This window comes from Oncorhynchus gorbuscha, unplaced genomic scaffold (assembly GCF_021184085.1).
Source record: "Oncorhynchus gorbuscha isolate QuinsamMale2020 ecotype Even-year unplaced genomic scaffold, OgorEven_v1.0 Un_scaffold_370, whole genome shotgun sequence".
Lineage (NCBI taxonomy): Eukaryota > Metazoa > Chordata > Actinopteri > Salmoniformes > Salmonidae > Oncorhynchus > Oncorhynchus gorbuscha.
The window spans coordinates 895,442-907,941 of record NW_025745222.1 but is presented as its reverse complement, the minus strand read 5'-3'; the positions used below and the strand labels follow the sequence as shown (position 1 = coordinate 907,941).

The 12,500-nt window shown below is 47.6% G+C and overlaps 1 protein-coding gene across 1 annotated transcript in view; it reads right to left on the bottom strand.

Annotated features, from left to right (window-relative positions):
- LOC124017999 overlaps positions 1–12,500 on the bottom strand; it is an 18,875-nt gene that overhangs the window by 4,735 nt on the left and 1,640 nt on the right. Inside the window, exons 2-5 of the mRNA XM_046333253.1 lie at positions 12,183–12,407; positions 9,824–10,084; positions 6,217–6,330; positions 3,402–3,611 (exon numbers count right to left, since the gene is read on the bottom strand). Coding sequence (XP_046189209.1) covers positions 3,402–3,611; positions 6,217–6,330; positions 9,824–10,084; positions 12,183–12,407 — 810 coding nt within the window. The remainder of the gene's footprint in view (positions 1–3,401; positions 3,612–6,216; positions 6,331–9,823; positions 10,085–12,182; positions 12,408–12,500) is intronic.

The following is a 12,500-nucleotide window of genomic DNA, read 5'->3' as shown; positions in this document are numbered from 1 at the left end:
AACATAACATTACTACTAACACACACACACACACACACACACACACACACACACACACACACACACACACACACACACACACACACACACACACACACACACACACACACACACACACACACACACACAAAATACTACTGAACAGAGAAGTGTAGTGCCTGTCTCTAGCCCCACTACTGAACGGAGAAGTGTAGTGCCTGTCTCTAGCCCCACTACTGAACAGAGAAGTGTAGTGCCTGTCTCTAGCCCCACTACTGAACAGAGAAGTGTAGTGCCTGTCTCTAGCCCCACTACTGAACAGAGAAGTGTAGTGCCTGTCTCTAGCCCCACTACTGAACAGAGAAGTGTAGTGCCTGTCTCTAGCCCCACTACTGAACAGAGAAGTGTAGTGCCTGTCTCTAGCCCCACTACTGAACGGAGAAGTGTAGTGCCTGTCTCTAGCCCCACTACTGAACAGAGAAGTGTAGTGCCTGTCTCTAGCCCCACTACTGAACGGAGAAGTGTAGTGCCTGTCTCTAGCCCCACTACTGAACAGAGAAGTGTAGTGCCTGTCTCTAGCCCCACTACTGAACGGAGAAGTGTAGTGCCTGTCTCTAGCCCCACTACTGAACGGAGAAGTGTAGTGCCTGTCTCTAGCCCCACTACTGAACAGAGAAGTGTAGTGCCTGTCTCTAGCCCCACTACTGAACGGAGAAGTGTAGTGCCTGTCTCTAGCCCCACTACTGAACGGAGAAGTGTAGTGCCTGTCTCTAGCCCCACTACTGAACAGAGAAGTGTAGTGCCTGTCTCTAGCCCCACTACTGAACGGAGAAGTGTAGTGCCTGTCTCTAGCCCCACTACTGAACAGAGAAGTGTAGTGCCTGTCTCTAGCCCCACTACTGAACGGAGAAGTGTAGTGCCTGTCTCTAGCCCCACTACTGAATGGAGAAGTGTAGTGCCTGTCTCTAGCCCCACTACTGAACAGAGAAGTGTAGTGCCTGTCTCTAGCCCCACTACTAAACGGAGACGTGTAGTGCCTGTCTCTAGCCCCACTACTGAACGGAGAAGTGTAGTGCCTGTCTCTAGCCCCACTACTGAATGGAGAAGTGTAGTGCCTGTCTCTAGCCCCACTACTGAACAGAGAAGTGTAGTGCCTGTCTCTAGCCCCACTACTGAACGGAGAAGTGTAGTGCCCGTCTCTAGCCCCACTACTGAACGGAGAAGTGTAGTGCCTGTCTCTAGCCCCACTACTGAACAGAGAAGTGTAGTGCCTGTCTCTAGCCCCACTACTGAACAGAGAAGTGTAGTGCCTGTCTCTAGCCCCACTACTGAACAGAGAAGTGTAGTGCCTGTCTCTAGCCCCACTACTGAACAGAGAAGTGTAGTGCCTGTCTCTAGCCCCACTACTGAACAGAGAAGTGTAGTGCCTGTCTCTAGCCCCACTACTGAACAGAGAAGTGTAGTGCCTGTCTCTAGCCCCGCTACTGAATGGACAAGTGTAGTGTCTGTCTCTAGCCCCGCTACTGAACAGAGACGTGTAGTGCCTGTGTCTAGCCACACCGCTACATGGTAAAACAGTAGTGTGTAGGTCCAGTAGTTAGCTACATGGTTAAACAGTAGTGTGTAGTTCCAGTAGTTAGCTACATGATAAAACAGTAGTGTGTAGTTCCAGTAGTTAGCTACATGGTAAAACAGTAGTGTGTAGTTCCAGTAGTTAGCTACATGGTAAAACAGTAGTGTGTAGTTCCAGTAGTTAGCTACATGGTAAAACAGTAGTGTGTTGCTCCAGTAGTTAGCTTCACCGCTACATGGTAAAACAGTAGTTTGTAGCTCCAGTAGTTAGCTACACCGCTACATGGTAAAACAGTAGTGTGTAGTTCCAGTAGTTAGCTTCACCGCTACATGGTAAAACAGTAGTGTGTAGTTCCAGTAGTTAGCTACACCGCTACATGGTAAAACAGTAGTGTGTAGTTCCAGTAGTTAGCTACACCGCTACATGGTAAACAGTAGTGTGTAGTTCCAGTAGTTAGCTACACCGCTACATGGTAAAACAGTAGTGTGTAGTTCCAGTAGTTAGCTACACCGCTACATGGTTATACAGTAGTTTGTAGCTTCAGTAGTTAGCTACATGGTAAAACAGTAGTGTGTAGTTCCAGTAGTTAGCTACATCGCTACACGGTTAAACAGTAGTAAACTACTGAAAACACTACCTAGATGTGAATTTAGTTCAACTACCACCGAGATACTGCAAAATGTATAAACATGACGAGTTCACTACTTCCCAACACTGTACACGCACGCACGCACGCACGCACGCACCTGTCCAGTATGTCGTCCTGAGCAGCAGCTCTATGGAAGGAGATCACAGCGTCAGTCTATGAGACAGGAAGGTACGTCTACTATACTGCATCCCAAATGGCTCCCTCTTCCCTTAGTGATCTACTTTAGAACACAGGGCTCTGTTCCCTATATAGTACAGTGACCATAGGGCTCTATTCCCTATATAGTACAGTGACCATAGGGCTCTGTTCCCTATATAGTGCAGTGACCATAGGGCTCTATTCCCTATATAGTGTTGTGACCATAGGGCTCTATTCCCTATATAGTGTTGTGACCATAGGGCTCTATTCCCTATATAGTGCAGAGACCATAGGGCTCTATTCCCTATATAGTGCAGAGACCATAGGGCTCTATTCTCTATATAGTGCAGTGACCATAGGGCTCTATTCCCTATATAGTGCAGAGACCATAGGGCTCTATTCTCTATATAGTGCAGTGACCATAGGGCTCTATTCCCTATATAGTGCAGTGACCATAGGGCTCTATTCCCTATATAGTGCAGAGACCATAGGGCTCTATTCCCTATATAGTGCAGTGACCATAGGGCTCTGTTCCCTATATAGTGCAGTGACCATAGGGCTCTGTTCCCTATATAGTGCAGTGACCATAGGGCTCTATTCCCTATATAGTGCAGTGACCATAGGGCTCTATTCCCTATATAGTGTTGTGACCATAGGGCTCTATTCCCTATATAGTGCAGTGACCATAGGGCTCTATTCCCTATATAGTGCAGAGACCATAGGGCTCTATTCCCTATATAGTGCAGTGACCATAGGGCTCTATTCCCTATATAGTGCAGTGACCATAGGGCTCTATTCCCTATATAGTGCAGTGACCATAGGGCTCTATTCCCTATATAGTGCAGTGACCATAGGGCTCTATACCCTATATAGTGCAGAGACCATAGGGCTCTGTTCCCTATATAGTGTTGTGACCATAGGGCTCTGTTCCCTATATAGTGCAGTGACCATAGGGTAGGATGCCATTTGGGATGCAGGCTATTCTGTTTTCTGCTGTTGGAGAGGGAGAGAGAGAGAGATAGGGAGAGAGAGAGGGGGAGAGAGGGGGAGAGAGAGAGGTACCTGAGGAGTGATGTAGTGAGACAGAGACATCAGGGAGGTCCATGTTGAATCCTCTGGTCTGGAACACACTGGCTGGATACACTCTGGGCTCCTCTGGGAGGGGGGAGAGAGAGGTACCTGAGGAGTGATGTAGTGAGACAGAGACATCAGGGAGGTCCATGTTGAATCCTCTGGTCTGGAACACACTGGCTGGATACACTCTGGGCTCCTCTGGGAGGGGGGAGAAAAGGAGGAGAGGGAGGGGTATGAGAGGGGAAGGGGAAGGCAAAGAAGGGGGGAGAAAGGAGAAGAGGGAGGGGTAGGAGAGGGGAAGGGGAAGGCAGAGAAGGGGGAGGGAGAAGAGGGAGGGGTAGGAGAGAGAAGGGGGAAGGCAGAGAAGGGGGAGAAAGGAGAAGAGGGAGGGGTAGGAGAGAGAAAGGGGAAGGTAGAGAAGGGGGAGAAAGGAGAAGAGGGAGGGGTAGGAGAGAGAAAGGGGAAGGGGGAGAAAGGAGAAGAGGGAGGGGTAGGAGAGGGAGAGGGGAAGGTAGAGAAGGGGGGAGAAAGGAGGAGAGGGAGGGGTAGGAGAGGGAGAGGGGAAGGTAGAGAAGGGGGAGAAAGGAGAAGAGGGAGGGGTAGGAGAGAGAAAGGGGAAGGTAGAGAAGGGGGAGAAAGGAGAAGAGGGAGGGGTAGGAGAGGGAGAGGGGAAGGTAGAGAAGGGGGAGAAAGGAGAAGAGGGAGGGGTAGGAGAGGGAGAGGGGAGAGGGGTAGGAGAGAGAAAGGGGAGAAAAGAGAAGAGGTAGGGGTAGGAGAGAGAAAGGGGAAGGTAGAGAAGGGGGAGAAAGGAGAAGAGGGAGGGGTAGGAGAGGGAGAGGGGAAGGTAGAGAAGGGGGAGAAAGGAGAAGAGGGAGGGGTAGGAGAGGGAGAGGGGTAGGAGAGAGAAAGGGGAGAAAAGAGAAGAGGGAGGGGTAGGAGAGAGAAAGGGGAAGGTAGAGAAGGGGGAGAAAGGAGAAGAGGGAGGGGTAGGAGAGAGAAAGGGGAAGGTAGAGAAGGGGGAGAAAGGAGAAGAGGGAGGGGTAGGAGAGGGAGAGGGGAAGGTAGAGAAGGGGGAGAAAGGAGAAGAGGGAGGGGTAGGAGAGGGAGAGGGAAGGTAGAGAAGGGGGAGAAAGGAGAAGAGGGAGGGGTAGGAGAGAGAAAGGGGAAGGTAGAGAAGGGGGAGAAAGGAGAAGAGGGAGGGGTAGGAGAGAGAAAGGGGAAGGTAGAGAAGGGGGAGAAAGGAGAAGAGTGAGGGGTAGGAGAGGGAGAGGGGAAGGTAGAGAAGGGGGAGAAAGGAGAAGAGGGAGGGGTAGGAGAGAGAGAGGGGAAGGTAGAGAAGGGGGAGAAAGGAGAAGAGGGAGGGGTAGGAGAGAGAAAGGGGAAGGTAGAGAAGGGGGAGAAAGGAGAAGAGGGAGGGGTAGGAGAGAGAAAGGGGAAGGTAGAGAAGGGGGAGAAAGGAGAAGAGGGAGGGGTAGGAGAGGGGAATGGGGAGAAAGGAGAAGAGGGAGGGGTAGGAGAGGGAATGGGGGAGAAAGGAGAAGAGGGAGGGGTAGGAGAGGGGAATGGGGGAGAAAGGAGAAGAGGGAGGGGTAGGAGAGGGGAATGGGGGAGAAAAGAGAAGAGGGAGGGGTAGGAGAGGGGAATGGGGGAGAAAAGAGAAGAGGGAGGGGTAGGAGAGAGAAAGGGAAGGTAGAGAAGGGGGAGAAAGGAGAAGAGGGAGGGGGTAGGAGAGGGAGAGGGGAAGGTAGAGAAGGGGGAGAAAGGAGAAGAGGGAGGGGTAGGAGAGGGAGAGGGGAAGGTAGAGAAGGGGGAGAAAGGAGAAGAGGGAGGGGTAGGAGAGAGAAAGGGGAAGGTAGAGAAGGGGGAGAAAGGAGAAGAGGGAGGGGTAGGAGAGAGAAAGGGGAAGGTAGAGAAGGGGGAGAAAGGAGAAGAGGGAGGGGTAGGAGAGAGAAAGGGGAAGGTAGAGAAGGGGGAGAAAGGAGAAGAGGGAGGGGTAGGAGAGAGAAAGGGGAAGGTAGAGAAGGGGGAGAAAGGAGAAGAGGGAGGGGTAGGAGAGGGGAATGGGGGAGAAAGGAGAAGAGGGAGGGGTAGGAGAGGGGAATGGTGGAGAAAGGAGAAGAGGGAGGGGTAGGAGAGGGGAATGGGGGAGAAAGGAGAAGAGGGAGGGGTAGGAGAGGGGAATGGGGGAGAAAAGAGAAGAGGGAGGGGTAGGAGAGGGGAATGGGGGAGAAAAGAGAAGAGGGAGGGGTAGGAGAGGGGAATGGGGGAGAAAGGAGAAGAGGGAGGGGTAGGAGAGGGGAATGGGGGAGAAAGGAGAAGAGGGAGAGGGAAATAATTTAATTTCAACCCATGTACATAGACTTTTTCATTTGTTTAAGATGTGTGTGTGTCCCCACAAGGTTAGTTATACAAGACTGTGTGTGTGTGTGTGTGTGTGTGTGTGTGTGTGTGTGTGTGTGTGTGTGTGTGTCTGTGTGTCCACAAGGTTAGTTATACAAGACTGTGTGTGTGTGTGTGTGTGTGTGTGTGTGTGTGTGTGTGTGTGTGTGTGTGTCCACAAGGTTAGTTATACAAGACTGAGTGTGTGTGTGTGTGTGTCTGTGTGTCCCCACAAGGTTAGTTATACGAGACTGTGTGTGTGTGTGTGTGTGTGTGTGTGTGTGTGTGTGTGTGTGTGTGTGTGTGTGTGTGTGTGTGTGTGTGTGTGTGTGTGTGTGTGTGTGTGTGTGTGTGTGTGTGTGTGTGTGTGTGTGTGTGTGTCCACAAGGTTAGTTATACGAGACTGTGTGTGTGTGTGACTCACTTCGACAGCAGCGAGTCCTCCAGTAGATCAGACCCAGGACCGTGGTGAGAACGGTCAACATGACCACAACCACCAGGACCAACCACGTCACCCTGAAGACACACAACCACTCACCTAGAGAGAGGGGGAGAGAGAGGGGGAGGAGAAAGAGAGAGAAGGGAGGGAGAGAGAGGAGAGAGGGAGAGAGAGAGGGAGGAGAGAGAGAGAGAGAGGAGAGAGAGAGAGAGAGAGAGAGAGAGAGAGAGAGAGAGAGAGAGAGAGAGAGAGAGAGAGAGAGAGAGAGAGAGAGAGAGAGAGAGAGAGAGAGAGGAGAGGAGAGAGAGGAGGGGAGGAGAGGGGAGGAGAGAGAGAGAGAGGGGAGGAGAGAGGGGGAAAGGGGGAGAGGGGAGGAGGAGGGGAGAGAGAGAGAGAGAGAGGGGGAGGAGGAGGGGGAGGAGAGAGAGAGGGAAAGGGGGAGAGGGGAGGAGGAGGGGGAGAGAGAGAGGGGGAAAGGGGGAGAGGGGAGGAGGAGGGGGAAGAGAGAGAGAGAGGGGGAGGAGAAAGAGAGAGGGGAGGAGAAAGAGACAGAGAGAGAGAGGAGAGAGAGGGGGAGAGGGGGGGAGGAGAGAAAGAGAGAGAGAGGAGAGAGAGGGGTTGAGGGGGAGGAGAGAGTGGGGGAGGAGAAAAAGAGAGCGAGAGAGGGGGTGGAGAAAGGGGGAGGGAGAAAAAATATCCTCTGTGTACAACGTAGAACACCAAATAATGTATGCAGAGCAGAATTAGGCCGATACCCACTAATTATCAAAATCCAGAAAAGAGCCGTTAAATTCTGTAACCACCTAAAAGGAAGCGATTCACAAACCTTCCATAACAAAGCCATCACCTACAGAGAGATGAACCTGGAGAAGAGTCCCCTAAGCAAGCTGGTCCTTTTCTCATGATTTGTGTTTGTGTTTGTGAACGGAGCCCCAGGACAGCAGCACAATTACACCCAACCAAATCATGAGAAAACAAAAAGATAATTACTTGACAGATTGGAAAGATTTAACAAAAAAACAGAGCAAACTAGAACGTTATTTGTCCCTAAACAGAGAGTACACAGTAGCAGAATACCTGACCACTGTGACTGACCCAAACTTAAGGAAAGCTTTGACTATGTACAGACTCAGTGAGCATAGCCTTGCTATTGAGAAAGGCCGCCGTAGGCAGACATGGCTCTCAAGAGAAGACAGGCTATGTGCAACACTGCCCACAAAACGAGGTGGAAACTGAGCTGCACTTCCTAACCTCCTGCCCAATGTATGACCATATTAGAGACATATATTTCCCTCAGATTACACAGACCCACAAAGAATTATAAAACAAATCCAATTTTTGATAAACTCCCATATCTACTGGGTGAAATTCCACAGTGTGACATCACAGCAGTAAGATGTGTGACCTGTTGCCACGAGAAAAGGGAAACCTGTTATGCAGGTGAGTGAGGACCCAAAAGCGATTTAACAGAAACAGAGTCTTTTAATGTCCAAACAGGGAAAACATAAATCCTCAATCTTTACAGGAGATGTCCAAACAGGGAAAACATAAATCCTCTATCTTTACAGGAGAGTCCCCCTTCTAGTTGTAGAGGAGAATTGCAGGGCTAGCGGCAACAGACTGCAGGTCCCTTCGGGTAGGCGCGGGCCGTAGAGGATAGAGACACCTGCTCACACGCAGCATCTGATGAAGAGGCAGAATACGACAGGACGGAACAAGGGCAAAGCAAACAAGAATCCGACAAGGACAGAAGCAGAAACAGAGAGAGAAATAGAGACTTAATCAGAGGGCAAAATAGGGGACAGGTGTGAGAGAGTAAACGAGGTCGTTAGGAGAATGAGGAACAGCTGGGAGCAGGAACGGAACGATAGAGAGAGAGAGAGAGATAGAGAGAGAGAAAGTAACCTAAAACGACCAGCAGGGGGAAATGAAGAGAAGAGAAAGCACAGGGACAAGACATGACAATACATGACAATACATGACACAACCAGTGAAGAACAAACGTTCAAAGGTTTTAGGGGTCACTTAGAAATGTCCTTGTTTTTGAAAGAAAAACACATTTTTCGTCCATTAAAAATAACATCAAATTGATCAGATCAGTGTCGACATTGTTAATGATGTAAATGACTGTTGTCGCTGGAAACGGCTGAGTTTTAATGGAATATCTACATAGGGTATAGAATATCTACATAGGGTATAGAATATCTACATAGGGTATAGAATATCTACATAGGCTATAGAATATCTACATAGGCTATAGAATATCTACATAGGTTATAGAATATCTACATAGGTTATAGAATATCTACATAGGTTATAGAATATCTACATAGGCTATAGAATATCTACATAGGTTATGGAATATCTACATAGGTTATAGAATATCTACATAGGTTATAGAATATCTACATAGGTTATAGAATATCTACATAGGTTATAGAATATCTACATAGGTTATAGAATATCTACATAGGTTATAGAATATCTACATAGGTTATAGAATATCTACATAGGTTATAGAATATCTACATAGGCTATAGAATATCTACATAGGGTATAGAATATCTACATAGGGTATAGAATATCTACATAGGTTATGGAATATCTACATAGGCTATAGAATATCTACATAGGGTATAGAATATCTACATAGGCTATAGAATATCTACATAGGCTATAGAATATCTACATAGGCTATAGAATATCTACATAGGTTATGGAATATCTACATAGGTTATAGAATATCTACATAGGTTATAGAATATCTACATAGGTTATAGAATATCTACATAGGTTATAGAATATCTACATAGGTTATAGAATATCTACATAGGTTATAGAATATCTACATAGGTTATAGAATATCTACATAGTTTATAGAATATCTACATAGGGTATAGAATATCTACATAGGTTATAGAATATCTACATAGGTTATAGAATATCTACATAGGTTATAGAATATCTACATAGGTTATAGAATATCTACATAGGTTATAGAATATCTACATAGGTTATCTACATAGGTTATAGAATATCTACATAGGGTATAGAATATCTACATAGGTTATAGAATATCTACATAGGGTATATAATATCTACATAGGGTATAGAATATCTACATAGGGTATAGAATATCTACATAGGTTATGGAATATCTACATAGGTTATGGAATATCTACATAGGTTATGGAATATCTACATAGGTTATGGAATATCTACATAGGTTATGGAATATCTACATAGGTTATAGAATATCTACATAGGTTATAGAATATCTACATAGGTTATAGAATATCTACATAGGTTATAGAATATCTACATAGGTTATGGAATATCTACATAGGCGTACAGAGGCCCATTATCAGCAACCATCACTCCTGTGTTCCAATGGCACGTTGTGTTAGCTAATCCAAGTTTATCATTTAAAAAAAGGCTAATTGATCATTAGAAAACCCCTTTTGCACTTCTGTTAGCACAGCTCAGGCTCAAATGGCCAGAAACAAAATAACTTTCTTCTGTGATCGCTAATCCAAGTGTATCATTATGCTCCACCTACCAACTGAGCCACATGGGATCCAACTCTACTCACTTCTAGGTGGCCGTGTCCAGGGCAGGTCAGACTTTACAGCTGTCTCATTGGTTCCTTGGGTGTGGAGATGAAGGAGACACTGGCTGTGATTGGTTGGTATGGAAAGAGGCGGGGTTTGAAAACAGCAGTAGATGAATCCTTGTCCTTGTTCCTCCCCCTCTTCCTCCCCCTCTACCTCCCCCTCCTTCTGCTCCTCTGTCAGTAAGCCGTACAAAGTCGCGTTCCCTCCTTCAGACAACACTGATAGCGACACCCTCCTCCCTGGAGAGATGGAGGGGAGGAGAGGTGAAAGGAGGAGAAGGGAAGGCAAGGAGAGAGGAAAGAAGAGAGGAGGAAAGGAGGAGGGGAGACGAGGAGTAAAGAGAAGAGGAAAAGAGGGGAAGGGGAGGCAAGGAGAGAGGAGAGAAGAGGAGAAGGAGGGGAGGCAAGGAGAGAGGAGAGAAGAGGAGGCAAGGAGAGAGGAGAGAAGAGGAGGAGGGGAGGCAAGGAGAGAGGAGAGAAGAGGAGGAGGGGAGGCAAGGAGAGTGGAGAGAAGAGGAGGAGAGGACACGGTGGGGTCTTTAACTGGTCGACATGGTGGGATCTTTAACTGGTTGACACGGTGGGGTCTTTAACTGTTCGACATGGTGGGATCTTTAACTGGTTGACACGGTGGGATCTTTAACTGGTCGGCTGTTTGACACGGTGGGATCTTTAACTGGTCGGCTGTTTGACACGGTGGGATCTTTAACTGGTCGGCTGTTTGACACGGTGGGATCTTTAACTGGTCGGCTGTTTGACACGGTGGGATCTTTAACTGGTCGGCTGTTTGACACGGTGGGATCTTTAACTGTTTGACACGGTGGGGTCTTTAACTGGTTGACACGGTGGGATCTTTAACTGTTTGACACGGTGGGATCTTTAACTGTTTGACACGGTGGGGTCTCTAACTGTTTGACACGGTGGGATCTTTAACTGGTCGGCTGTTTGACACGGTGGGATCTTTAACTGTTTGACACGGTGGGATCTTTAACTGGTCGGCTGTTTGACACAGTGGGATCTTTAACTGGTCGGCTGTTTGACACGGTGGGATCTTTAACTGGTCGGCTGTTTGACACGGTGGGGTCTTTAACTGTTTGACACGGTGGGATCTTTAACTGTTTGACACGGTGGGGTCTTTAACTGTTTGACACGGTGGGATCTTTAACTGGTCGGCTGTTTGACACGGTGGGGCCAGTCAGTAAAATGAATAATGCGTTTGTTCATTTTGTTGTGACGTCCTCCCACTACGACGCTTCCCATCAGAAATATGTCATGATGAACTTCACAGAGACTCGAGAGACATGATGATGATGATGATGATGATGATGATGATGATGATGATGATGATGATGATGATGATGATGATGCTTGGCGTGTCGTTCCACAAAATAAATATTCTCTCTCTCTTATCATTTATAATCTCATCGTGTAGACTAGCCTACCCATACTGAGAGACATGATGATGCTTGGCGTGTCGTTCCACAAAATAAATATTCTCTCTCTCTTATCATTTATAATCTCATCGTGTAGACTAGCCTACCCATACTGAGAGACATGATGATGCTTGGCGTGTCGTTCCACAGAATAAATATTCTCTCTCTCTTATCATTTATAATCTCATCGTGTAGACTAGCCTACCCATACTGAGAGACATGATGATGCTTGGCGTGTCGTTCCACAAAATAAATATTCTCTCTCTCTTATCATTTATAATCTCATCGTGTAGACTAGCCTACCCATACTGAGAGACATGATGATGCTTGGCGTGTCGTTCCACAAAATAAATATTCTCTCTCTCTTATCATTTATAATCTCATCGTGTAGACTAGCCTACCCATACTGCATCTGTTGTCGGCCGAGAGCGCAGGTGCCAAGACCAGGTGTCAAGACCACAGTAGGAACATTTGGTTATTTATAATCTCATCGTGTAGACTAGCCTACCCATACTGCATCTGTTGTTGGCCGAGAGCGCAGGTGCCAAGACCACGGCAGGCACATTTTGTTATTTAAGGCAGCAGTTTTTTTGTGACCAAAAATTATTGTTAGGGTTGAAAATGCGATGGAAACACATTGAACTTCAGATTGTTATTCGGTGAAAGCCCCCCCCCAAAAAAAAATATATGTTTTTACGTGTCCTATGTCATCACTCAGTTTTGTTTATCCTCAACATCCCGTTTGGTGGAAACACCAAATGCATATTTTCTTCAAGCTGATCTTTACATATTGGCAATTTGATGGAAACCGAGCTACTATTTAATATCAACTGTTAATCAATCGATGTATGATCAATGAATGGTCCGTCTAAACTGTCGATCGTCCAACTGAAGTCCCCGCCCACCTGACAGCGAGGCGTTGCCACGGAGAGCAGGCGTGTCCGTCTCCGTCTCCGTGTCACACAGCAACCAGCTCACTCCAGAACCAGTCCTCCCGGTGTTACAGACGGGCTTCTCCCCGACGCTCCGGTTGGAGTTCTGTCCCGCAGGGGTCAGCCCGGGGTCGCACTGCGTTGGCACTTCCTGGTCTCCACAGGGGTCAAAGGTCACACAGTGGAAGTTTACCCTCGCTGCAGCAGAGAGAGAGAGAGAGAGAGAGAGAGAGAGAGAGAGAGAGAGAGAGAGAGAGAGAGAGAGAGAGAGACAGAGAGACAGAGACAGAG